At 53.6% G+C, this 27,133-nt stretch overlaps 1 protein-coding gene across 3 annotated transcripts in view; it reads left to right on the top strand.

Moving 5' to 3' along the window:
- The first annotated feature begins 11,562 nt into the window (after nt 1–11,562).
- Nucleotides 11,563–27,133, top strand: part of Cpne5 (copine 5) — an 81,576-nt gene continuing 66,005 nt past the window's right edge. The window contains exons 1-3 of one of the 3 annotated variants that reach the window (XM_032888799.1): nt 11,563–11,976; nt 21,016–21,056; nt 21,897–21,943. In XM_032888799.1, the coding sequence (XP_032744690.1) occupies nt 11,882–11,976; nt 21,016–21,056; nt 21,897–21,943 (183 nt within the window). In that variant the 5' untranslated portion in view covers nt 11,563–11,881. Of the gene's footprint in view, nt 11,977–21,015; nt 21,057–21,896; nt 21,944–27,133 lie in introns of those variants that run through there. The other 2 variants (XM_032888797.1, XM_032888798.1) reach the window with 2 other exon arrangements.

Consider the following 27,133-nt stretch of genomic DNA (forward strand, 5'->3'; position numbering starts at 1 on the left):
GGCCCCTGGAGATGGTGACACACTTCGGGTAGCAAGACACGAAGTCATGTTTGTCTAACAGGAACCTGAAGAGGGAATTTTTGCAACAGCGTAAGGCGGGCAGGTCCTTGACCCCTCGGTCTGCCCCTCCGAAGCCTGGGGAGAGAAGAGAAAGCCCAGGCTGAGTTCAGCGCTTCCCCCACTCTGACTGCTGAGAGGGACACCAGAGGACAGTGCCCTGCTGTGCGTGCCCCTTAGGTATTATACTGAGTACCAGGCCCTGCTGTGTGAGCGCCACAGCGCCCCCTGAAGTGGAGCGGTCAGTGAGACAAGTGGCAGAGAAGGGAGGGGACTCTGCAGCCATAAGACACCTGTGAAGCAACCTGGAAACACTTCTTTCCTTGGGTTCTCGTTATCCGGGACAGGTCCTCGTGTATCCCAGGCAGCCCTTAACTCTCTGTAGCTAGGAATGATCTTGAACTTTCGATCCCCTCATCCAAAAATCGGGGTCGGGGTCAGAGGCCGGCCTTGAACTCACGGCGGTCCTCTGCAATGGGATCACAGTACTGCTCACGGCAGAACAGGTATTCCGAGCAGGATCTGGTACCGGAAACACTTTTTAAAAGCCAGCTTCTGGTACCAATAGACCTTAAAGCCACAACACGACATACCTCTTCAGCCTTGTGTGTGTGTGTGTGTGTGTGTGTGTGTGTGTGTGTGTGTGTGTGTGTGTGGGTGTGGTGTATGCACGTGTGTGTGTGCGTTCATTCCATCCCAATGTTGGGGCAGAGAACCCAGGACCTCCTATTTGCCAGGTAAGTGCCCTTCCACTGCACCTGACTCCTCCTACCCCCTGCTTCTCTATGCCCACCCCCAGGAGCCTCCCCTCACAGCCTCTTCCCTCTGTGCTTTGACCTCAGCAAGGCCCTGCCCTGTTCTCATTCCATGGCGTCCCAGCACCTTCGAAACGCTTTGAGGACATTGCCGAGTGAATCAAATAAAACGTCCTCCATCAGAAAAGAAACGGAGGCTCGTTGGCCAAAATCGCTGCGCCCAGAGTCACAGATCCTGGTTTGGCTGGCGTGACAGCAAAAGCCCTTTCCACTCAGCCCTCTGGAAGTCCTCGGCTTCGTTTATTTTTGGATCCTGTCTCCAGAATATGTCAAAATAGCTTTCCCCACAAACTGCTCCTCCCCGCCCAGATCCTCGAGCCAATCTGAGCCTCCCCGTGGCCCCTCCGGCACCACGCTTGCAGGGTGCGGAGGAGGAAAAGCATTGGCAGGAACATGTGTTCGAGTTGAGTGCTTCCTGCCAAGAAGCACTCCATGCCCTCAGAACCGGGTTCCAAAGAATAGGTCCCTGTGATGCAGGTAAGCGTCGGGAAAGGCCGGTCCAGCAGCCGCAAGAAGGCTGGGCTGGTCCCATGGAGACCTCGCACTCCTGCTTGTTGTCCAAACTGGTGATTTAGAATCCCGCCTGTGGTGGCGAGCCTGAGACCACTCTGGCCTATATAGCGAGGTCCCTGCCTTCCAGAGGGGAAAAACAAAAATTCGAGAGTTGTATCTGGGTGGGAGATGGCTCAGCGATTAAGAGCAGGTGCCTGCTTCTCGTGCAGAGGACCAGCATTCAGCTCTCAGCACCCACATGGGGATTCACAACAGCCTGTGACTCCAGTTAACTCAGGGCGTCTGACTCTCCCTGTTGGCCTGCATGGGCTCCTGCACAGACACGGTACCTACACATGAACTCATACAAACACATTAAAATAAGTCTTTTTAAGACCCCTGTCTAAAACCACAGGGCAAGACGTGCGAACGCAGGAGTGTGAGGTCTTCGTGTCACCTTGGAGAGCCACGTGACGCCTTGAGTTGAGCCTCCCCGTTCGTCAGGCTGAGGTTTGAACTCCGGTTTCAGCTTCAAGACTGAATGTAGGTCAATTTGAGAAGATTTCCTCCAGCTGCCAAGTTTGCATTTCGCACGCTATTTTGGGAGTCTGCCACTAGAGGCCGCTGTGAATGCAGTTTAGCCTTGCGGCTGCTTCAAAAGACAGAAACACCTTTCATGATTTTACTAAGCCGAAGCCAGCTGCTCTTGGAATGAAGAAAACCGAGGACTGCTCAGATTGCCACCGACTAGAATTGAGCTTTGAGCCCAGCAGAGTGAGCCTACGAGAGCCGGGGTGCTCCACCTTCTGTCAGCTAGTCTAGGCAGACACTCCCAGGTCTGGGCTGCAGGAGCCCGGGGCCTGGGCCTAAAAAGCTGGCTTCTCCTCTCTGTTTAGTCCTCCCCGCGCGGTAAAATCATCCTTTCTGTGGTAATCTGGAGTCCTTCACTGACATTAGCCAGGAAATAACTTCGCTTGAGAAAACAGTTCAACTTGAGTATTTCTGTCTTTGTTTTTTTGTTTTGCTTTGTTTTGAGACAGGATCTCTCTGTATCCCTGGCTGTCCTGGAACTCTCTACAGACCAGACTGGCCTTGAACTCAGAGATAAAAGGCATATGTCGCCGTCACCCTCCAGTGTGCATTTCTGTCTTTATCACCCAAACCGAGGCTGACCTTATTACACCCATTTCTAGATGAACAAACTGAGGACCAAAGCCCAGTAAAGTGAGTGAATAAACGGAACAATGGGCCCAAAGCCCCTATCGCTATCGAGGGACGGACTTGGGGATGTCTTGCTGAGTTTAGCTCTTTTTCCGTTGTCCCCATCTTGATACATAGAGGGGGAAGATGACCTTGCAGGTGGGGACATCCACCCTGCTCCATACTCTCAGGCTCCTTCCCAGAAGCCGGCCGCTGGGGCCCAGGACACACGTGACCCTGATCAGCGTGTTAATTGGGTCAGAAATGTAATGGCCGAACCGCTGTGCCAGGCTCATGGAAACCACTTCCCCCTCCTCAAGGGTCTGGCTGGGCTCTGTTAAGAGCTGTGCCCGGTGTACTCAGTACAGGCAGAGGCGGTGTGGGGGAGGGGCCGGGCACATCTCTGCTTCCTCATTAACAACTGACAGGGAAAGTGGCTATCCCGGGTCAGCATATACATGTAGGCAAAGCCATCAAAGGGAGGGGAATCCACAGTTCTCCGTTGTTTGCAGCCACGTTCAATCCTGAAGACCTTGCTCCCTTTCCGGAAGCAGGAGGAACGAGGGACTTGGTTGGTGAGCTCAGGTCATGGTAGGGTGGCCTTACACTTCTGGTTCCAATGGATCCTCAAATGCAGGGCTGCAAAATACCCTTCCTCCCTGGTCTGGTTTGTCCCTCTGTCACACTGGAAGTTCACGTGTGTGTGTGTGTGTGTGTGTGTGTGTGTGTGTGTGTGTGTGTGTGTGTGTGTGCCTGGAACATACTGAAGCAAATCTGTGCCATGGAATTATACCCCTGACCCTATCTTTTCCCTACTGGGGGAAACCTAATGAACAGAGATCCCAGCAGAGAGGATGGTAAGACAACTGCTCTAGGCCGGTGGCACAAGCCTGACACCTGAGTCTCACCTAAGGGCTGATGGAATTATCAGAGAACCGGAGAACAGCCATTTCCCTCGGTCAGGGCAGCCGTTGTTCCTAGCCAAAGGTAGAGGAGGCAGGCCAACGAGAATGTGTCTGATGAGCTGCCGGGAGTGGGAAGCAGAGCTAATAAACTCAGGGAAATCTCGGCGGGCAGCTGAAGACTCCAGCAGGCTCGCCAGGGGCTCGCCAGGGCAGGGCCTCCGGGACCTCGGCTTGCACACAAAGCCAGGCTCCTGGCCTTCTGTGCTCATTTCAGTTACCTCTGCAGCCAGGCAAGCAAATACGAGTCGCATGGCATGAAAATCAATTTAGAGCTTAAGGGGGGGAGGAGGGATTTCATCCTCAGCGGCTTCCCAGGCTTGCCCTGTACAGGTACTAGGAGAGACAGCCAGGGCGGTGGGGCCGCAACAGCCCCCTCTTCTATCCCCCCCACCCCAGGGTCTTTGGAGCTAGTCAGAGGAGGAGGAGGAGTTCCAGGAATGGAATTGGCCGAGAGAGAGGCTGTGTCTCCCTGCTCCTCCTCGGCTTGAGAAGACATCATGCTCGCTAGTGGGAAGCCGGCAGGACAGGGAGGAGCTGAGTCTGCTTTTCAGCTTGAGACCAAATCTCCCGTTTTCTAAGACGCTCAGACAAGGGGAGAGGGTCTTAGCACGGAGCAGGGCGTTCAGCAAGCCCCAAGGCAAGCCAGCTTGCCACACGAGGGAGGGAGGAGGCTGTTTTCATTTGGAATTAGGAGCTGGGGGTGTAGCTGGGTGGCAGAGTGTTTGCTGGCATGGGCTAGGCCTTAGCTTCCAGCACCAACCCTATAAAGGGAGTTGGGGGCGGGGCGGGGGGTGTCGAGAAAGATGAAAATCTGGACCCAGGTCGAGGCTGGGCAAAATCAGGCTGTGGAGTCCAGGTAAGAACCAAGCCTTCTGACCCCAGCCCCGCACCCACCCTCATGTACACCAATCGGAAGTGAAGCCCTGGTCAGATCATGGGGTCTGGGCTAATCTGGAAGAGGTGTAGTCTGATGCACATACACGGCCTGAGAGAAAAGGCCTGGGGCATCCAAGCTAGCTCTTGCGGATCCTGTCACCAGGGGTGAGCGCACAGACCTCATGGCAGGGTCAGAAATGGTACATCTGTGTGTTAATGAGGTGAAAGTTAAGGCAACCATCTAGAGGGAGCGGAGGTAAAATGATCTATACTGAGGCAGGAAGGTAGCGGATGGGTTCGGGGCCAGCTAAGACTATGGTCAGATCAAGGTCGACGTGGACCTAGACTGGTAATATAGCTCAGCTGGTAGAGTGCTTACTGAGTTTGATCCTCAGAACTATCTAAAACCAAGTGCTGTAATCCCAGCGCACTAGAGGTGGAGGCAGGGGCATAGAGAATTTGAGGCCAACCTGGGCTACATGAGATTCTGTCTCCAAAAGGAACAACAACAACAAAAAGCCCAACCAACCAACCAACCAACAAACAAAAACCCCACCACCACCAACAACAAAAACCCAGACTCTAATTTGAATCTGAGCATTTATTAGCTTTTGTTGCTAATTGCCATCCGCTGGCAAACGGCCCTGAAGGGATCTCTTTCCCTCCATGGGCCTCAGTTTCCAGATCTGCAGAGCCATCTTTTAAGACCTCTGCAGCACTGAGGTTTGCAACCCACACCACACCGATACTGGATGAAGTTTGCCAGGGAGGGAAATCAAGGGAGGTGACAGGTTGTGCGTTTACGCTGGGATGGAGTGAGACGGAAGATGGACATTGCTCCGAGAATCAGGAAGAAGTCTGCATGAGGCCAGGGTCTCAGTTTACAAGGCCGGAGGCTTGCATCCTCTCCAGGGCTTTTAGCTCTGTGAGCATGGGAGACCGAGAACGAAGCCAGCTGCTGAAGCGGTCTCAGTCCAGGTTCCTCGCTGCCCATTCATCTGCAGCTTCCTTAGGAAGAAAACCCTTGAGCTGCTCTGGCCGCCTGAGCCCTCCACCCTCCACCCTAGAGATGACTGGGTGCAGGAACTGGTGTTTAGTGGGACGACGGTGGCCAGGGCTGAGTGGGCGGCAGATGTGTGATTCTCGATGCTGTGTTCATGGAGGGTTCTCAGTAAATAAGATGGAGGGAGACAGCCTCTCCTTCCTTTCCGCGAGGCTCTGGCCCCAGACCCTGACGGTGTCAGCCAGATGGTTGACACACAGTTTCCTAGCTTCTTTCTTCGTGAGACACGCAGAATAAATGTTTAATGATGCGTGTGATGGGCACTCGTCAGATGGCACGGACGAGGGAGGGCTCTGGGGGTCTTTCTGAAGGACTTGGTGCTTCCAGGGGCGAGAGCGGGCATTTCGGATGCAACAAGAGCCCGCCACGTGTGATCTGTTGGTACCTGCACTGTCCTCCGGTGCCGAATCAACCGTGAGCAAGACAGCCCTCGTCTGTGTAAAGCTTTCCCAGTGGAAAAACAGACAAAAGGAAAAGAACACAGAGATAGGCATCGGTGAGTGACAAGCTCCTGTGGTGGGGAGAGCCCTGGGGGAGGGTCTCTTTGAAGGGCTGGGGGCATTGAAACAGACGCTCTTCCAAGCAAGGGAAACAAAAGAGCAGATATAAAGGCCTAGTTGGTGACCTGCAGGCCCAGGAAGGCCTGTGTGGCTGGCTGTGGTCACTGGAGTGACCAAAGAGATGCAGCCAGAGAGGTTAATGGAATGTTCTAGTGTGGGATGATAACATGGGGGTGGGGGATCTTAGGCAGAGGGTGATTTGTGCTGCATGCATTAGTGTACACACACACACACACACACACACACACACACACACACACACACACACACGCATGTGTGGACTGCTGTAAGGGCAAGAGGCCTCCATCATCTGGAGAGAGAATGAAGGGAGAAAGCCAAAAAGAAAGGCAGGCCATGGAGGGCCAGCCAGTTGGGAGCTGGTCCCAAGAGAAGGGAATCCCGAGTTACAGCAACAGTCTGAGCTTCACCCTGGGGAAGGCTGGGCATTTCTCAGGGAGCCCAACATCTTCCCGGCCCCATTGGAAATGCTCGGCCCCACCCTATCTGATGCAGGTCCTCACTGCTCTGGGGTGTCTAGCCTCACTGTAATGAGTGGGGTTTCTCACTGGGGAAGACTCCTATGACCTTGAACCCATCACTGGCCTCTAAGCTTTTCCGAAATCAAAGGGGTTAACCTACAGGGTCTCTGAGCCACACTCCTTCTAGAATTTCTATTACTGGATGGAGTCAGACTCTGCATCTTACCTCTTTCCTGCTGCTAGGAAGGTTTCAAGTTTCCTCCTGCCCCCTGGCTCTCCTCCGGATGAGGCTGCCATGTAAGTGGTACAGGGTATTTACAGCACAAGTAAATGAGGGGCTCAAGTGAAGCCCATGCCTTTAAGTAAGCTATGCACCCTGCCAGGTCCAAGGCTGTGTTCACCCTGCAATGTTCTCAGGTATAGCATGGGTACCCCCCGTCCCCGAGACACACACACACACACACACACACACACACACACACACACAGAGACACACAATGTCCCCTTGCACACTCCCGTGCTGCAATGCTCACATCAACTTTCTCCCGTTGTAACAGGGCAGATCGGAGGGCGAGCATTTACTCAAAGTGCCTCTGGAGGGGAGGGGCTGAGCAGAAGGGTGACTGCAGCTGCCTCTTCTGCAAGGAGCTTGGTCCCCGGCCCTCAGTGCTTTTCCCCTCCTTATAGATGCCGAGAGCCGCCTCTCAAAATTGCTCTGCCATCATTAACACCATGAATCAGGTCAGATGAAGGCCGTCTGCAGTCTTGGACGGTGAAGGAGAAGTGCTGACGCTGATATTCCCAACTCTTCCGGGCATGGCCCCGGGTCCGTGCTCGAGGTTCTTAATCAGAGGGGTGATGGTGCTTCTGTGGTGGGTGGGCCGGGGATCACGGTTGCTTCCGATCTGGGTTCTAGCCACCCAGAGTCAGTCTGTAGCATGTGATGGGTCACCAGAAGGTTTGTCAGGATGTCACGGGTGGCCAGGTGACCAGAGTACACATTCTAGAGAGCGAATCTGGGGTTGGGGATTTACCTCAGTGGTAGAGCACTTGCCCAGCAAGCGCAAGACCCTGGGTTCGGTCCTCAGTTCTGAAAGAAAGAGAAAAACAGTAGAGAACAAATTCACCCAAATGCATCACCCACAGGTTTGCTTTAAAGCCGTGCTCCGGACACTCATCGGAGAGTTTTGTTCTGGGCCCGACCTGTGCCTCCCAGACCTCCATTGGTGCCTCCCTTTTGGACAGGCTGGTGGCAGCTGGAACCTGGCACTGTGTCTTCTCACCCACCTCCTGGCCTTATCTTCTACCCCCACCAACCTTTAGGCTTCACTCCAGACACACATTCTAGATCTGTGGCTGCCAGGTACAGCCCCGGCCTATGTTCTACAGTTGTCCCAGAAGAACGCAACTCAGCGGGCTGGAGAGGTGGCTCAGTGGTTAAGAGCACCGACTGCTCTTCCAGAGGTCCTGAGTTCAAATCCCAGCAACCACATGGTGGCTCACAACCATCTGTAATGGGATCTGATGCCCTCTTCTGGTGAACGCAACTCGGCTTCCCCGATGGGGTGAAAGTTAAGCCCAGTACACCTGCTGGAGTCTGTGTCTCAGCCTGAGACCTTCTCCCACTCTGGGACACTCTGGCCCTGTGTGTCAGGCTAGCAGTGTCAGAAGGTGAGTCCTTCTGGAGCATATAGCTGTCAGCCATGTTAGCCATGGAGCTGAAAGCTGGCGGAAGCCCTGTTTGGGCAGAAGGAGTGAGAAGAGTCCTGGGACCCAGTCCTTGTGCGGGGTCAGTGGCCCTTCCAGTCACCCTGCTTTCCCTGATCTCTCAGACGCTCTGTCCAGTCTGTCTCAGAGCTGACTCTAGCGCCCATGCAAGGCCTCACTCTCAGTGTGACCACTCAGTCACCTCCCCTCCTGGTTCCCATTCTTCCCCCTTGTCCCCTGATCCCTTGCTCTCTAGGCCTCAGTGCTGGCTCGTTCTATATGTCCTGAAGCCCAACTAGCTTTTTAAAGATTTATTTATTTTATATAAGTATACTGTATAGCTGTCTTCAGATACACCAGAAGAGGGCATCAGATCCCATTCCAGATGGTTGTGAGCCACCATGTGGTTGCTGGGAATTGAACTCAGGACCTCTGGGAGAGCAGTCAGTGCTCTTAACCTCTGTGCCATCTCTCCAGCCCCTAACCTGGGGCTTTTAGGAACAGATTCTTTTTGCCCTTTGTCGTGGTTACCTTTGAGACATGGTCTCTCTACATAGCCCTGCCTGTCTTGTAACTTCCCTTGTAGACCAGGCTGGCCTGGAACTCACAGAGATCCTCCTGCCTCTGCTTCCCGAGTGCTGGGATTAAAGGTGTGCATCACCAACACCTGCCTTTTCTCCCTCCCTCCTCCTCCTCCTCCTTCTCCTCCTCCTTCTCCTCCTCCTCCTCTTCCTCCCCCTCCTCCTCCTCCACCTCTTCTTCTTCTTCTTCTTCTTCTTCTTCTTCTTCTTCTTCTTCTTCTTCTACCTCTTCTTCTTCTCCTCCTTCCTTCTCTTCTTCTTTCTTCTTCTTCCTCTTCTTCTTCTTCTTCTTCTCTTCTTCTTCTTCTCTTCTTCTTCTTCCTCTTCCTCCTCTTCCTCTTCTCCTCTCTTCCTCCTCCTCCTCCTCCTCCTCCTCCTCCTTCTCCTCTTCTTCTTCTTCTTCTTCTTCTTCTTCTTCTTCTTCTTCTTCTTCTTCTTCTTCTTCTTCTTCTTCTTCTTCTTCTTCTTCTTCATTTAAGCCTAGGACTTGACAAAGAAATGACCAGATACGGTTTGTTCTGTTTTGCCAAAAAGAGCCAGCCGGCAGAGCTTTACAACCAGTTGGGGAGGGGAGGAGCCAATACAGGCTGCGTTCTTCTGCAAGGAGACCCTAGAGTCACCGCTCCAAATGCTGTCATTTTTCAAGGTCATCAGCACAACAGTCTCAGCGGAACAGCCTCTCTGCCTCTCTATAGCTGCCACTCCAAAGAGGACATCAGAGACAGAGGGGTGTGGTGACTGGTGAGCGGCACTGCCCTTGTTACCCCATGCCCACAGCATGCCCGGGGTAAAGGGGTAACCTTGTCTCTGCCCGATCATTAGAATTGTATTTTAAAACACCTCCCAGGTTGGGGATTTGGCTCAGTGGTAGAGCGCTTGCCTAGGAAGCGCAAGGTCCTGGGTTCGGTCCCCAGCCCCGAAAAAAAAAAAGAAAAAAAAAAAAAACCCACCTCCCTGCCAGGCAGCGGTGGTGCAGACCTTTGATCCCGGCACGGAGGCAGAGACAGGCAGATCTCTGTGAGTTCGAGGCCAGCCTGGTCTACAGAGCAAGTTCCAGAGCAGCCAGGGCTACATAGGGAAACCCTGTCTTGAAAAACAAAACAAACCAATAATAATAAAATAAAAGCACATTCCTAATCACAAATGTCACCAGGTCACTTCAAATCTTTATGCTTCCGGACCATTCCTCTGTATGGTGTATATGGTGTTAGAAACTGTACTCATCCTAAGAACACATACAGAGGACCCGACTGGGTGGAAACGTCTCCTTGCTGCTCGTTCCGTCTCGTTACCATATTGAACGATACTTTTAGACATATTGACTACAGCTCACTTGGGGTTCAGGCTGGATTTTGTTCTAAATTTGAGATCAATTGAAAATTGGAAAACAATAAAAACCAAAACAAACAAAAAACCCACAAAGAAATAAGGGGAGACTGTGCAGGGAGAGCCCCAGGCCCAACCCAAAAGTGAGTCATCCCCTCTCTTGCTCCCACCAACCTCGGGGCCCCCCCCCGCCCCCCCAATCCAGTGCTTCTCCTGGCTGTCTGCCCAGGTGACAGAGCTGATCTGGAGACCTTAGGTAAACAGAAATCACTTGTGCAAGTCCAAGGAAGGTGTTCTGTTTGTCTTCGACTCTGGCTCTGACTGATGTATTGAAAATTGATTTCAAACAGCATTTGCGTGCACCTGCTCGGAATGCCCTGCTGCCAGAAGGCCACCACTGATAGCGACCAGCATCCACGATGTGTGAGGAGGTGGTGGTGGCTGAGGAAGTTGCAGCTCAGCTCTGTTTTGTCTCAGCAAAGCTTACACTGAAGCTGAGGAGGGGCCGCGGGTGGATTTGTTGGAGAGGAAACTACGCGTACAGCCTCCAGGAGCTAGCTTGGAGCTGCAACCCCAGGCCCAGAGGGCAGGCTGAGCCCGGCAGGGACCTCAGGCTTGGCTGGGAAGAGACTGCCTGAGAGATGTTTTGACCCTCCCCTCGCTTCCCAGTGCAGGGCTCTGAGCCAGGTATACTGGGGTACTGGTTGCAAAGCTCAGGGAGCTGAGGCCAACCACTCAGTCTAGTGGAGGAAGCTTCCAGACAGACCCGGGGGTTGGCTCGGCCCCTATGGTCACGACGAGAGGAGGAGGAAGACGACGGAGCTGGGTAAAGGTTGGGCGACTAGCCAAGACTAGGGTTGGCGGACACAAGAGGCGGATGGGCAAGCGCCCACTGACCTACCCTACGTCGGAAACTAGACCAACCTTCCTGGCACCAGGCTGGTCGCCGCCTCCCCAAAAGGGAGATGGAGAGCTCGCTCTGGGCTTAGACCCTCCGGTGGCGGTGTGCACACTCAGCAGAGCCCTCTTCCCCGAACCCCGCCTAGATGCTGCCCAAACAGGTGCCCCTTGGACTGTCGCCCTCCCCCAACACACAGACCATGACTGAACAAGTGGGGTGGGGGATTTGCGCAAAGGGCGGTGCGCGCCCTGGGACCTTCTCTGGCTGTCGCCAGCCCTGTCCCCGTCATCCGGAGCCGCGTCCCCACGCCCGCCACGCGCGTGCACACACACATACACGCGCGCACACTCACACACTCACACATCGCTCCTACACTCGCCCCGCGCAGACCCCGCCCCGGCCCCGCCCCGGCCCCTGCGGGCGGCCCCTCCGGCGCCCGCGGACTCCGCACGCAGCGCGCGCCTGGCGGGAGGCGGCGGGGACTCCGGGCACATTTGATTTTCCCGCAGTCCAGGCACCCCGGAGCCGGAGCCCTAGCAGAAGACGTGGCGCTGCGCCCCAAGCCCCAGGCGGCGCAGTCCTCGTCCCCCTCCCCGAGTCCCCACGCCCCTTCTGGGACCCCTCCCAGCTGCGCCCCGGTTCCCTCGCCGCGGCCCCCACCTCCCCGCAGCAGCTCCCGCGCCCCGTTTCTCCGCGGCCCCCGCTCTCCGCCCCCTTCCCGCTCGCACTTCCCACGCCCCCTCTTCGCGCTCCTCTCCTCCCCTGGCCGCCCAGCCCAGGGCTGCAGCCGCTTCGGAGGAGGCGTGAATCGCGCAGGAATATTGACTAATTTGGGGTGGGGTGGGGGGGACGGTGGGCGATGGAGCAGCCCGAGGACATGGCGTCGCTCAGCGAGTTCGACTCCTTGGCGGGCAGCATCCCGGCTACCAAGGTGGAGATCACCGTGTCCTGCAGGTGAGCCGCCCGCGGTTCCGGTCCCCCTGCCCCGCCCCTGGACCAGAATCCCTCTTTCTCTATAGCTTAAAGCTTTTGCTTAGCGACCCTGCTTTTCAGGGTTCTCATCTCCCAGGCTCCCTGCTGCCTGTCTTCGGAGACCCCCTGCCCAGCGGCGGGTGGCGACGGCTGAATGGGCAGCCAGGCAGGGGGTCAGGTTCCCAGAAAGTTTGGTTTGGAGCTGTTGCTTCCAGAGCAGGAGGAGGACACAGAAACAGGGGTCCCAGCACCAGAGTGGGAAGGGGAGGAGCTGCTCCAGGGTCTCCACTCAGGCTCTCTCTCTCTCTCTGATTTATCCTTTTCCAAAAGGAGAAGCGAGAGAGACTGGCGCCATTGCTCTCAGGCATGACCCTCTGTGCCTACTGCGACCTCCCTTCTCCCCCTTCTCTGGCCTTTGCCCTAGCCTCCTCCCCCTTCCTCCACTGTCTTAGAACCCAGGATTTTAAAGCCTCTTGCTTTAGCGTCCAGCAAGAAGGATCAACCGGGACAGTAGTCTCAGAGAGCAGGAAGCCCTGCCGAACTTAGAGTGGCGTGGCGCCATTAAAAACCAGTAACTCTGATGGAAAAATCTTAAGCCCAAAGAGGGAAAGGCTGGTGATGCGGTGTCCAGAATCCCCAGGCAAGAGGAGGAGGAAGGAGTTTGCTTTGTAGACTGCCACCCCCAAGTCCCCAGTAATGCCATACAGGTTGGGCTTCTCTGAGAGGCTGGGCCTCCCAGGTTCTCTGAATAGGCTGCCCCGAGGCTGGACAGACAGGTGGCTGACCCTAGGCACACTGCTTTGATAGTTCTGTGAGGGACATTGTGGTGCCAATATAACTCACCCTGAGGTCCTGGCAATGGCCCATAGAGTATTTCTGGAGCTCCGTCGTACCCTTGTTCCGAATCACTCACCTCTAATCTATGCAGGTCACCGTTGGGTCAGACTTTGTCTGCCTCAGGTCCCCTCAGCTCTGAGTTACTGAGTTTGAGACATTGGGGAAGTGTCCATATGGCCTGAGATGCTGGCCTAGGGTGGGAAAGAGGATGGATTCTGGGGGAACTTCCTCCTGAGGACTTGAGGTGAGGGCTGCTGAGGTGGTGTCCCCAGCCAGGCTCTCCCGGGGAGACTGCCGTGGTGACTCCCAGATGTGTGTCCATCCCCCACCCCTCAGTCCCACACAGAGACAATTTGAACTTGCCTTCACTCTGCTGGGAGCTTCCTGATGGCCCATTAGCTCCCCGTCTCACCTCCTCAGCTGTCAGCAGCTGCTAGCTTGCCCTCCTTCTGCACCACAGCCCTGCCTCCCGCCTTCAATCACGCCTGTCACCTTCAGGCTCTTCAGTTGTCTCCTGGAGCCTTCCCACCTCTGAGCTTCTGAACAGCCTGTTCACTACCGGGAAGGGCTTTGTGCTTATCTCTTTCAGGGACATCCTTTTGTCCCAAAAGACATCAGCTTCTACATCCCCAGGACCCTGAGTGTAGAGCTTCGGAGTGAACATGGAAGGCAGGAAAATTCCCGAGCGAGACAGGCCCCTGGGAGCCTTCCACCCCATGTAGAGGAAAGGTCATAACAGTGAGACCTGGAGTCAGGCACCTTGGGAGGGATCTCTGACTTGCCACTTGAGACAAACTTTAAGCCTCAGTTTCCCAACTGGGAAGTCCGTCTCCCCCCAGGAAAGCCTCCCTTGCAGAGGTAGCTCATGTACTTGGCACAGGGTGGGCACAAACACTACAGGGGGATAGAGAGGTGGGAACATTAAGCGGCAGGTGGCCACGGTGACAGACAGAAACCCTTGGATCCTCTCTCTGTTTTCTGGAGGCATCCAGAGGATGAAGACGTCCTCTGTGAGAGGTACCTGGTGCAGGAGAGTTCCTAGGTTAGGCTCTGGATCCTCTCTCTGTTTTCTGGAGGCATCCAGAGGATGAAGATGTCCTCTGTGAGAGGTACCTGATGCAGGAGAGTTCCTAGGTTAGGCTCTGGGTTGACCCTGCTGAAGGGTCTCTCTGAAGGGACATGATCCACATCTTTCGGAAGGCCTGAACAACCTCTCCGTCTCTCCTGAAGTGAAAATGAGGGAGATGTGGTTTTGGTGAGGAGAGACCAGGACAGAATGGTCACTTGGAACAGAGGGGAGGTGACAGGACAGTCCGGGTGGCCTTGGCTCTATAAATCATCTCTTCTTTACCTGGGGGCAGTGATCCAGCTTTGGGGGAGGGTGGAGACCCGAGGAACCCACACTGCCCTCGTACACTTTATTCCAAGCTTACCAGTTACAGAGTCCCCTCTCCTGCCTCCTGGTCAGCACTGACTGGACCCCCTAGAGTAGAAACTGTGGGGTGCCCTACTATGAGCATCCCAGTAACCCCTGTTGACAACTTCCTCCAGATGGACAGTTGGGGGGCAATGCTTCAGGGTGGCTAATGGGTTCTCTGGCTCCCTTGATCCAGCCCCAGGGCCTCTGCCTTGTCCTAGGGGCTGATCTAGACACGTGCTGTGCGTGACCCTAGCACTTCAGCAGAACACAGAGCATCCAGGGCAGGGTCCTATATTTTGTCCAGAGTCTCTCTAGTGCCTAGTGTGTGTTCAGAAGGCAGAGAACACCAAGGGACAGGCACATTAGGGCCTCTGCCTCTGGAGAGAACATCTTGGGTCAGTCTGTGGTTCACTCCGAAATAACTACTGTCACTGAGTCTGGTAGACCCAAGCCTGAGGGTGTAACCAGCCTTGTGCTACTGGATACATGGGTTAAGATTGTGAGCTTGGCCAGGCATGGAGAAGAAGAAGAAGAAGAAGGAGGAGGAGGAGGAGGAGGAGGAGGAGGAGGAGGAGGAGGAGGAGGAGGAGGAGGAGGAGGAGGAGGAGAAGGAGGAGAAAGAAGAAAAAAGAAGAAGGGAAGAAGGAAGGAGAAGGAGAAGGAGAAGAAGTTTGGCTTTATATCCAAATCCCAGTTTTCTTTTTTCTTTTTTTTTAAAGATTTATTTATCTATTTATTTATTTATTTATTTATTTATTTATTTATTTAATGTATAGTACACTGTAGCTGTCTTCAGACACACCAGACCTCATTACAGATGGTTGTGAGCCACCATGAGGTTGCTGGGAATTGAACTCAGGACCTCTGGAAGAGCAGTCGGAGCTCTTAACCGCTGAGCCATCTCTCCAGCCCCCAAATGCCAGTTTTCTTATAATCTCCCCCTACCTGTCTGTGTGTGCACGCACACTCAAATGAACAGTCACTTGAGGCTACTGGAGATCAGACACATATCACTCAAGCACACTGCCGCCGAGGCACACTCCGGCTCTGTTCCTGGGACTCCTGGTGAGCTGCTTCTCCAGTCTGGCTTCAGTTTCCCCCTCTGTCAAAGGAGCACAGTGATCCCTGTCAATCAGAGCGACTCGATGGACTAATCTGAGAACAGTGGCAGGCATCACCCCTCAGCCGACCTCACGCAGTAACAAAGGTCTGTGTCTACGGTTGGATGGGGAGAGCCCTGGAGATGGTTTGATGTGGTTCCCGGAGGAAAGATGGTTCACGGCGTCGGATTCCAGCAGACGTGCTAGAAAATGTGACTTTAAACACCCTCGAGCCTCGAGGACTTTCCCCCTGACAGTCAGTCCCAGACCTTCTACTAGGAGTGTTAACCATTCTGCAAAGCCATTCCAAGCTCACCTGGCCCCTGCCCTCTTCTTCCTCCAGAGGCCCTGACAGGCCAGCATCTCTGTCTTAGCTGTGGTCAAAATAGCTTGAGTTCTTCATATTACTGGAAGCCTTTGCGCTTGGTCCGGGAGGGTCATATTAGACAGGCATACAAGGGCAGGCTAGACGGCCCCTCAGGAGCTAGTGGGTAACTGGGCTTCTGCCCTAGAGGTTGGTTACTGCCGTCTGTCTAATGTGCAGCACCCTGTGGAGAGAGACAGCCCAGCTCTGGAGCTGTGTCCTGGCCTTGGAGACACGTGTGAATTCACTCTCCTGCTTCTGAGAGGAAGGGGAGACTGCCATGGGGAGGGGGAGAGCCTGGTGGCCGCTATAAGTCGGCATTAGGAAAGCCATTTAACCGTTGACCACACCCAGATCGTCAACAAAGCCAGGGAAGGTCACCATGGTACAGGTTGGACATTTCGACTGAGCAGTTGCCAACCTTGTTAGGCAAACGTGTTCCGTCTATACTTGTGGTTCCCGTCTAAGCCAGCACCTCAGATAGCACCGTCTTAGAAGATTGGGAGCGTTCGTTTTTTTCAGCTGCCTGGGGAACCAATGGCCAGTTTCCTGAAGGTCTGACTTTGTCCCCTCCCAACTCTGTGTCTTGGGGCTAGGAGTGGGCCCTGACCACCTGACCAGGCTTCCTAAGTGGAGGCAGCTGCAGGCTCAGTGTCTGGCTGGTGAGGACCGGACTGACCGCCCCTCAGCGGGCTCCTGGGGACTGCTGCTCCCAGCAAGCTTCCTTCCACAGGAAGGCGACTGACCTCCTCAAGTCCAGGGGAAGTCTGGCTTCTCCAAGGGTTGTGACGGGCAGAGAGACCTCTCTAGCCAGATTGCACGGGGTGGTGTGGTGTGGGGTGTGTGTGTGTGTGTGTGTGTGTGTGTGTGTGTGTGTGTGTGTGTGTGTATGTGCACGCACTCTGTTTCTACCTTCTGGGGATGGAATTGCAGGCAGGCTGTCATTCCCACTCACCATTTCTATGGATTTCTGGGGACCCCAGTCCCCCATCTTTATGCTGAGCTATCTCTCCTGCCCCCACCGACCCCCCGCTGTGGCTTTTTAGCTCCCCACAGTCCTCTGCAGTAAATTGCAGCTTTTCTTTTTTTTTGTCTGCCTAGGAAATCAAGCCCCAGAGAGGTGAAGGCCCGTGCCTGCGGTTAGTGTCAGCAGGTTTTAGAGGTGTGGATCCACAGATGGCCCATGTCCTCAGAGGTTAAGGCCTTCAGAGCTTCTCGAGGATGAGGGGTCGGGCTCTTTGAGATCCTGGAGGGACCCAGAGGCAGGCCTTGCTCCCTCAGGAAAAGGGAAAGGAAAGCAGGCCTCTTGCTTGCCTAAGAGGCAAAGCACAGAGACTTCTATAATGAAGCCAGCCTTCCGGTAGCTTCCTTCCCCTGGTCTCCCAGCTCATCTCCGGCAGTGCGTAAGTAATAGGGAAGCCTACCCAATGCCCAGGACGGAACTAGGGCCCGGCCATTTCTCTAGCAAGTGTTCTGACGTTGAGCATCAGGCCCTTTTGGTTCTGTGAGACATTATCGGTGTGTACCTCAGCTGGCCTTGTGAATTCAAGGCCATCTCCCTCTTCTCTCAGCTTCCACGGTGGTGGGCTTACATGGGTGCACCACTATACCAGCTATGCCCTGTTCTGTTCTTCGAGAGTTGAAGGTCTTACTACGTAGCCTTGGCTGTCCTGGGACTCACTGCACGTAGACCAGACTGGCCTCGAACTCATGGAGATCTGATTGCCTCTGCCTCCCGAGTGCTGGGATCAGAGGCATGAGCTACTGGTTCTATCCTACGTGAATTTTTTTTTTTTTTCGGAGCTGGGGACCGAACCCAGGGCCTTGTGCTTGCTAGGCTCTACTGCTGAGCTAAATCCCCAACCCATACGTGAATTTTTTAATAGGCAGATTAAATCTGTGGACGTATCAGTAAACGAGCTCATGCAATTCAGATAGCAAGGCATGTGATGCCCGTGAAGACGCTGAGAAGAGCAGAGGGGTTTACAGAGCAGGAAGGAGGGAAGTGCAAAGGCCCGGGGGCAGAAAAAGCCTTGTTCTGCTTGTAGAAGTGCAGGGGGTTCGGTGTGGCAGGAATAGGATGAGTGGTTGGGGGAACCCAGCTGAGATCAGAGAGGGAAGGAAGCTATAAGCCACACACAGCCTTGGAGGAGACAGGCAGGAGTTTTGGAGACTTCTCACACCATGGGGAATGGATGCTGTTATGGCTTATACCTGCTCTGAGAAGCAAGCGACCCCCACATACCTACAAGAAACTGAGGCGTGGGGAGACCCTCCAGAGTGACAGATTGCAGCGTGGCCACGCAGGATCCCCACCTGGCTGTTTCTGAGGCCACAGCTCTCTCCCCTGACCCTGCGACTCGGCAGGGACAATTAGGGCAATATCTCGCAACGATAAAAAATGCTGCCAGCCCCGGAAGGCTTGCTGGATGCCCTGTGAGAAGTGCTCATTAGGCCTGGCAAGGTTGCTTGGCAGGGAGATGGCACAGAGGTGGTGGTGGGTACACATGCCCTGGTCTTTCCTCCTGGCCTGTCTTCTTTGATGACTTCTTCCTGTGAGGTGTGCGGGAGATGGGTGTCTTTCCATTCCTCTCTGATGTGCCACTGCGGTGGAAGGGGCATAGGTGGCCCACATGGGTGTGGGAGATCCCAGGTTTTGCGCTCCTGGGCACCTCCGTGACTGGGACTTGAGAGGTCGGATCCTTCCCTTTCGGAATGTGAACCAGCATCTGCTGGCATTGAGATTAGGGTCTGTTGAATGTCCCAGGTTAGGTACCTGACAAAGGACCTGGCCAGTCGTGTGAGGGAGCGGTCACCCCTCATCTACTCCATTGACCAGATGTTTGGCATGAAGTTGATTTTGAAAAACAAAGTGATATCTGTGTTCTCTCAGGACTTGGGGCTCAGTTCATCTGAGCCTACCACCAGCTAGTCTCATACTAATTACCTTGTCTGGTGTATACCACTGTTCCCAGTTCAAAGAAACCAACTTGCCTGCCTCTTTCCCTCCCTCCTTCCCTCCTTTTCCTGTGCTGGGATTGAACCTGCGGCCTTGTGCGTGATAAGTGAGTTCCCTATCACCCTCTCTTTCTTTTATTTTTGTTTTCAAAGATTTATTGATTTATTTTATGTATATGAGTACACTATAGCTGTCTTCAGACACACCAGAAAAGGACATCAGATCCCATTACAGATGGTTGTGAGCCACCCTGTGGTTGCTGGGAATTGAACTCAGGACCTCTGGAAGAGCAGTCAGTGCTCTTAACCACTGAGCCACCTCTCCGGCCCCTGAGCTCTAACCCTTTTGACTTGTGTTCTTCTGAGACAACTAAGTTGCCAGACTCCCACTGAACTCACTATGTAGCCCAAGCAGGCCTTGAACTTGTGATTCTCCTGCCTCAGAATCACGGGTAGCAGACCTGGGCAGCCAGGCTTAGCCTTTGCCTAATGTTTGCAGCCTCTTGGTTTTCTTTGAGAATTGAACAAGACAAACCCGCATCCAGCACACACGTACCCCCCCCCCATCTGCTTGTCTCCAGGGTCCACGATCCCTGCTGAGGGTCCCCAGCCTGCGATGGCTGAAGTACCGTACTTTCTCATTACAGCTATGCGCAAAACTTGGCACCTCTGTGAGAGAAAACCAGGGGGTGTAGTTACCTCAGGCAGGGGGAGGCATATCCTCTCAGACAGAGCCTCTGTCCCAGCCCCTCACCAGCCCCTCTCTCTGGCCTCTCTGCTGGGAAATCCCCCATCACCTTCCACTGGGACCTCAGTAGCTCCTGGCCTCACAGCCTGGTAATGTTTCTCCCAGCCTCCCTGGGAGCTGGGGAGTTGGAAATGAGTCCTTGGGGGCGGCAGGAAGCAAAGAGCCTTGGCTCTGCCTTCCCAGCCTCGGTTTAAGGAACAAAAGAAGCCAAGCTCTAGGCAGCTGAGCAGACAGCCGAAGGGTTTTATGCTCTTTTAGGGGAAAAAAATACATTCTGACTTTTCTCCCAAAGGAGAAAGCAGAGGAAAAACACCTAAGGTCTGGTTTAGTCTGGTCTGGTCAGTGCCCTGGTGACTGGGGCCCTGCTTGAAGCTAAAGGCCTGGTCTCACAGGCTGTGTTTCTCTGAGCCAGTGGGGGCCTGAACAACTGTAGGGGATTCTTGGGGGCTGAACAAACGTCTTGGGGTCTTTGGGGTCATTTACTGATCTGTAAATGCCAGGCAATGCACATTTATTGATCTAAGCAGCCTTGGGCTGTCCTGAGCCCCATTTTATGAGTGGGGACATTGAGGCACGAGGTAGTCGGGTCACCCATGCAGAGCCGAGATGTGATGCAGTTTGCCTGTCTGTAGCTAACAGGGTGTATGAAGGCTCTGAGTGTCGCCCCGACCAGCCCTTGCTGTCCTTCCTGTTCTGGTTTGCTGGGTCCTCAGTGAGGAGTCATTCATTAATTCTTCTGTATGCACTGGACGAGGGAATCAGTGGACTGTGATATGTATTCTGGGAGACCAGAAGTTAAATAGACGCTTTCTCGTGGGTTATAGTTATCATTCATTCATTCAATCATTCATTTCTTATTTTTAAGTGATAGAGGCAGGAAAGGCTGATATCTGAAGCTGACTAAGGTTTGGTTAATGAGAATCTCCAAGGTGCAGTGCACCATGGTACTAATCTGGAGAAGCTGTGGTTGTGGTTTGGGTTGGGGAGCACTTCAGATCTTAGTATACTGGGGGGGGGGGCAGGAGTGACTTCAGAGACTCCCAGCTCATTCATTCATTTGTTCATTCATTTATTGTATGTGAGAACACTGTCCCTGTCTTCCTTCCTTCATTCATTGTGAGCACACTGTCGCTGTCTTCAGACACACCAGAAGAGGGCATCAGATCTCATTACAGACGGTTGTGAGCCACTATGGGGTTGCTGGGATTTGAACTCAGGACCTCTGGAAGAGCAGTCAGTTCTCTTAACCGCTGAGTCATCTCTCCAGCCCCTGCCCCTTTAAAGACAGGGTTGCATGTAACCCAGGCTGTTCTAATCCACAGTATAGTCCCCAGGATGGCCTTGAACTCCTGCCTCGCTTGGTCTCCAGTCTCCCTCTGCTTGACCTGAGTTCGAGCGTGTCAAACATGTGGAATCCTCGTGGCCCCGGGGCACTTAATGAAGTTGATCAACCGTGCTAAGGAATGTATGTCTTTCCTTTCTATTCTGTCTGAGGCCAGACCAGAGGCCGTCTCCAGACTCAGCACCAACTTTAGGTCCAGACACCCAGTTCCCTCTATCTCTGCTAATTCTCTCTCTCTCTCCCTTCTTTCAGGAACCTCTTGGACAAAGACATGTTTTCCAAGTCTGATCCACGTAAGTCCTTCTCTGATGGCAATAGCCACCCCAGTGACACAGCAGCCTGGTGACTAGAGACAGGGGCCAGCAGCCGCTCTGGCTAAGTATTGGAGCTGTGCAGGCATGGGCTAGTTAGTCAAAGCTGGCAAGCGCTGAGGGTGTCCAGAGAACTGGGGAGTTGGCCCCTACTCTGCCACCATCCTTGGACTTAGCACCTCAGAGCAGCTTGGGAGGTGTTGGGGCGTCTGACACAAGAAGGCTTCTATCTATGAGCCCCCGTTGGCTCTGCTCTGAGGGGAATGAGCATGGGTTTGGGAGAGCAGTCCTGGCCATGAGCATGACCTTGGATGGGTAGGTCTTTGGCCTTCGCAGAGCCTCAGTTTCCCCATCAGTTGAGAGGATCTGGTGACAGTAACAGGCTTATGGAACCCTTCCGACTCTGGAAGGACAGTGTTTCCGACACCAACCTCACCATACCCGCCACTCAGTCCTCTGTCACACCCACGTGCCCACCTGCCTCACACCCCTTGCCCTTTCTATGGTGTAGCAATTGACAGCCCTTGAGTTCCCTCCCGAAAGACGTGCCAAGGTGTTGTCATGGAGAGCGAGACCCACTGGGGACCTGGAGATATAACTCTCTGGCCGGATGCTTGTGCAAGATGTGGGGCCCATCTCCATAGCAAACCAACTATGGTCTAGGTTTAGAGGCCAGGCTCTTCTTACCTTCATTCACCGAAGCCCCAGCTACCTCAGCAGATGCCCACCCTTTCTCCGAACCCAGACGAGCAAATCCAGGCTGAGGCCCTCCCTTCCTCTCGGCCTGAGGTATTAACCCGCGTTTTCTCTTCTCCTCTCCAGTATGTGTCATGTACACTCAAGGGATGGAGAACAAGCAATGGCGAGAGGTAAGTCCCGCCCCTTTCCCACCCAGGACGCACCAGCGTGTTGTTCATCCCTCTGTAGTACCTAAGGCTGGCGGGGCGAGCAGAGGGTATGGAGTATGAAGGCAGAGTGGGCTGTGCCTGTCCTCAAGGAGCTCTGGGAAGAGGGAAGACTCGACTGTTAGTTGCTTTCTGAAACTGAGAGGAGCTTAAAGGAAGGGAGATCGATTTTGGCTCAGATAATGGGGTGGATCTAGCAATGGTTGCTTGGCCCTGAGCACAAGCACTCGTTTGGGGAAGCACATGGAAAGGGGGAGCTGCTCACCCTGTGGAAGACAGGAAATAGAGGATAAAGGAAATACAGGAGAAGGAGTAGTAAGTACCCAGGGGCATAGCCCCACTGACCTGTTTCCTCTGCCTGAGCCCCGGCGCCCAGACACTCCATAGAAAATCTGTGTTCAGGGCACCACACCACTCATTAAAAAGGAGGGGAAAAAAATCCATTTGTTAGATCAGAGCCCTATGGTCTACCTACTGATCTCTGGAAACTCCCTCGCACACACAAGAAAGCCTGTTTTAAGTCATTCGTGGTGGCAGAAGTCATCAATCCCAGCACTGGAGAGTCAGAGCCAGGAGGAGCTTTGTGAGTTCAAGGCTAGCCTGGTCTACTTAGCAAGTTTCAGGACAGCCAGGGCTACAAAGAGAGACCCTGGGTCAATAAAAGAAGGAGGAGGAGGAGGAGGAAGAGGATGAAGAGGAGGAGGAGTAGGATGAAGAGGAGGAGGAGGAAGAGGAGGAGGGGGAGGAAGAGGAGGAGGAGGAAGAGGAGGAAGAGGAGGAGGAAGGGGAGGAAGAGGAGGAGGAGAAAGAGGATGAAGAGGAGGAGGAGGAGAGGAAGAGGGGGAGGAAGAGGAGGAGGAAGAGGATGAAGAGGAGGAGGAGGAGGATGAAGAGGAGGAGGAGGAAGAGGAGGAGGAGGAGGAGGAGGAGGAGGAGGAGGAGGAGGAGGAGGAGGAGGAGGAGGAGGAGGAGGAGGAGGAGGAGGAGGAGGAAGAGGAGGAGGAGGAGGAGGAGGAGGGGGAGGAGGAGGAGGAGAGGAGGAGGAAGAGGAAGAGGAGGAGGAGGGGGAAGAGGAAGGGAGAAGAGGGGAGGAAGGGGGAAGAGGAAGAGGAGGAGGAGGAAGAGGAAGAGGGGGAGGAAGAGGAAGAGGGGGAGGAAGAGGAGGAAGAAGAGGAGGAGAAAGAGGGGGAGGATTGCTTTGCAAACCACCAATGTGTTTCTCAATTCAGTTAAACCAAAAGCGTTAATGACTGAAAATCTACCTCTGACCCCAAAAGGCTCACACCCATCTCATACTACAAAATGCATTCAGTTCATCTCTCTTGTCCCCACTTTCTTAACCGTCCCAACAGTTAAGAAACTCTTGGCTGTAAACTCATACGGGAAGAAAACAAAACCAAACACAAGTTACACATTTCCAAGATACGGCAGCCTAGAGCACACATTCCCACTCCCAACACAGAGGAACGGGAGAACAACAAAATGGGCCCAGACTAAAGCAAGGCCACCAGAGCCACCCAGCAGAGCAAATACCAGATCCTATAACTCCACGTCTGTGGACACACTGTGGTGTCTCTGTGTGTACTTAACAAGAGCCCCTCTCAGGACCTTGCTGTTTGCAGCCCCCATGGCCTCTCTCCTGGGTCATGGCCGCTTCACTGACTAAGCTTCCCTCAGCAGAGGTCCACGGTCAACTCCAACATCCTGGGGTTAGCCAAGCTCCATTCTCTCAGCTTCATCCGTCACCCTCTCTGGAGGCAGCTCACAGGATCTGGCCAAACACTGCCCAGCCCAACGGGCTTTCCTTTGAAATTTGGGTGTAAGCCTTGGTGACCTTTGACCTTTGCATTCCAAATGCCAATGGCACCAGCGTCCTGTGGCCCACACCAGAGGCAGACACCAGCGTGAGCCTTGGCTAGGCCCTTTGGGCTACCATTGCAGTGGGCTCTGAGTGAATAAAACAACCCTTTAGGCTGCCCCGTTCCATGTCTCAGAGGACCTTTTTGAAGGGAGAGTCTTTGAAATGAGTTTACTGGTTTCTAAACTTTCACCTGTCATGGCTGGGGTCTGGTTAACCGCAGCATCTCCCTCTTGTTCCCGTGCTGAATGCATGGCTTTTTAGTAACAATCCTATTTGGAATCTCTCTAATTCTATAAACGTGCTTCTTTTCTGGCCGTACTGTGGCATATACAGATCTTTATCTCCTGCTTTTTGCTTCTAGCTCTCACTGTAAGTTTGGCTAAATGCAGCCAGTGCTGTCTGTGCCATAGCCTGGATACAATGCAGTCTCGATGTTTCCTCCATCCCATTCACATGAGTGTATGAATACACTGTAGCTGTCTTCAGACACACCAGAAGAAGGCATCAGATCCCATTACAGATGGTTGGGAGCCACCATGTGGTTGCTGGAAATTGAACTCAGGACCTCTGGAAGAGCAGTCAACGCTCTTAACCACTGAGCCATCTCTCCAGCTCCCGAGTTTACTACTTTTAACCCCAGCCTTTCCCAAAGTCTCAGAACATGGACTTGATATACACAAAGTCCTTGCCAGAATCGGCTGGGAATGGCTCCTTCCCTGGGATTTTGGGAGCCTGGCCTTGACTATCTTGTTCCGCTGCTGTTTCAGGTTCCTACCGGAATCATCAATTACGCTCTGTGTACAGCATCCTAAGGCTTCTCATGCCTCCTGTGACATTTCTAGCTCTTTCCCCAAGCCAGAGGCTTAAGAGCCGTGGCAGGGTCGTTCAGTCACGCCAGTGACCCTGCTTCTCTGGCACCTGTTTCCTGTATCAGCTCCTGTCACAGAGCTGTCATGCATGCAGGGAGGAATTAATTTTTTGTTCACAGTTTTAGAGCAGCCCATGCTCGTTCGTTTGGATAGAAGAGGGATTTGTGAAGGGAGAGGCGGTTCATCTCATGGCGGATGGGAAACCAGGAGAAGGAGAAAGGGTCCCTGGGCAAGACATGTGTAACCCAGGGCTGGAGAGACGGCGGGGGTGGTTTTGAGCAATTGCTACTCTTGCAGAGGACCCGAGTTCAAGTCTCGGCACCCGCCACTCTCTGTAACAGCTGCAACAGGGATCGGATGTCCTCTTCTGTCCTACATGGACCTTGCACATGGCCCCAGGCAGAGATGCGTGTGTACATAATTAGAAACAAATCTTTAAAATAGTTTATTTTTTTTAAAAAAAGATAGAGCCCCGCCTCCACTAGGACCTGCCCTCCTGGGACCTCTTCCTCCAACCAGGACCCACTCTGCCTGTTTTTCCTTCCTACTAGTAGTCTATTCAAAGTTTGACTCCGATGCTAGATTAAACCATCTAATTACGCCTCTACAGGTGAACCTCACAGACCCAGAGCTGTTCTTCTCTGCTCTCCTAGGTTGTTGTTGTTGTTGTTGTTGTTGTTGTTGTTGTTGTTGTTGTTGTTGTTCTTGTTGTTCTTCTTCTTCTTCTTCTTCTTCTTCTTCTTCTTCTTCTTCTTCTTCTTCTTCTTCTTCTTCTTCTTCTTCTTCTTCTTCTTCTTCTTCTTCTTCTTCTTCTTCTTCTTCTTCTTCTTCTTCTTTTTTCTATTTTTTCGGAGCTGGGGACCCAACCCAGGGCCTTCGTTTGCTAGGCAAGCGCTCTACCACTGAGCTAAATCCCCAACCCCTCCTAGGTTCTTCTTAACCCAACCAAATTGATCATCACAGTGGTCCTCCCCTCAAGGACCCCCAAAGTGAGGGGACATCCTCGAGATGTCCCCAAGACACAAAGGGAGTAGTCCAGGATCACATTACCAACCCCAGTGCCTGGGACAAGAGCCCCTTGTTCACCTTAGGACTCCCCAGCAGACTTCCCTCCCATGTTCCTGTCCAACATGAGCATGGATTCAGTGAGGGGATTCCCTGCTCAGAAACTCTTCCCAGCTTTCCTCGGCTCGGACCAAGGCCCAGCTCCTCTGTCTGGCTTCTAACTCCACCGGGAGCCACACCCTTCTACCCCGGGCCTGTTTTAAGTGTCCCTTGTCACAGAGGCGCTGTGGGGAAGGGCTTTTGAACCAAAGTGGCCTCAGGAGGTGGGCGAGATCTGTCTCCTTCAGTGAAACCTCTGGACGGATCCTGCTGAAGGCTCATCAGATTCTGCTCTTTCTGTACCCAGAGCTGAGCAGTGACGCCAACCAGGCCAAACTATGGCCTTCCAGATCCCTCCGGGCTCACCTGTTCTGGTGTCCCATGTGTGGCTGGCTGATGTTAGCTATCTACTACTCCCTCCCTCTCCTTGCTAATCCACCTGATGGACACGGGTGTCCTCCTGCCTCAGGGCCCTTGCACATCCCACCCTCATGTATTTCCTCCACAATTTCTCCATATCCTGACACCCATGTCACCTGTCATAAGAAGGCCTCTGGGTAAAGCCTCTGCCTACCCGATACGGCCCAATATGGCTCACACACGCCCTTTTGTTCTCCTCGTCTATTTATTTGTTTTTGGCCATCGATCAGACTCTGCTCTCAGTATTGTCTGGTCACGTGTCACCACAGGGCATATTTCCAAGATCTTTGCCTACCCGGTCCCTTTTGAGTACCTAGGACAGGCGCCCAGCACCCAGCAGGCTCTTCATAGCTAAAGGGACGAACATCTTAGAAACGGGATTTGAACCCATGCAGTCTAGCAGGAAATGGTGGCTGCTGTCTTTTCCTGTCCTTGGCCTCCCCGCCCCTCACTGAGCTCCCAGGTCTTCAAATGCAGAGAAGAATAAGCTAGTAGAATATAGAGGAAACAAGTGGCCCCAGGAGGCCCTGTCTTCCTTGTTTGACACAAATGCTGTCCCCCCCACCCCATCCCACTCTCAGTCAAACCCCGGACTCTAGACTGTACTGAAGTGAGGGGTGGAGGGACATTCTCTTCCATGGTGGGAGTATGCAGTTTCTTTGGCCTATCATTGATGAAACTGGCTTTCCCGTGGCTATCCATGATGCCTGAGGTGGCTGAAGGTTGTGTCTGCTACTTCCGCTGCTTAAAGTAGGGTAACAAACAGAACAGGAAAGGGTTGGCTGAGGCCCTGATTTTCCAGGGCAATTTTTTTTTTTTTTTTTTTTTTGGTTCTTTTTTTCGGAGCTGGGGACCGAACCAGGGCCTTGCTTCCTAGGCAAGCGCTCTACCACTGAGCTA

The sequence above is a fragment of the Rattus rattus genome, chromosome 18, assembly GCF_011064425.1.
Source record: "Rattus rattus isolate New Zealand chromosome 18, Rrattus_CSIRO_v1, whole genome shotgun sequence".
Taxonomy (NCBI): domain Eukaryota; kingdom Metazoa; phylum Chordata; class Mammalia; order Rodentia; family Muridae; genus Rattus; species Rattus rattus.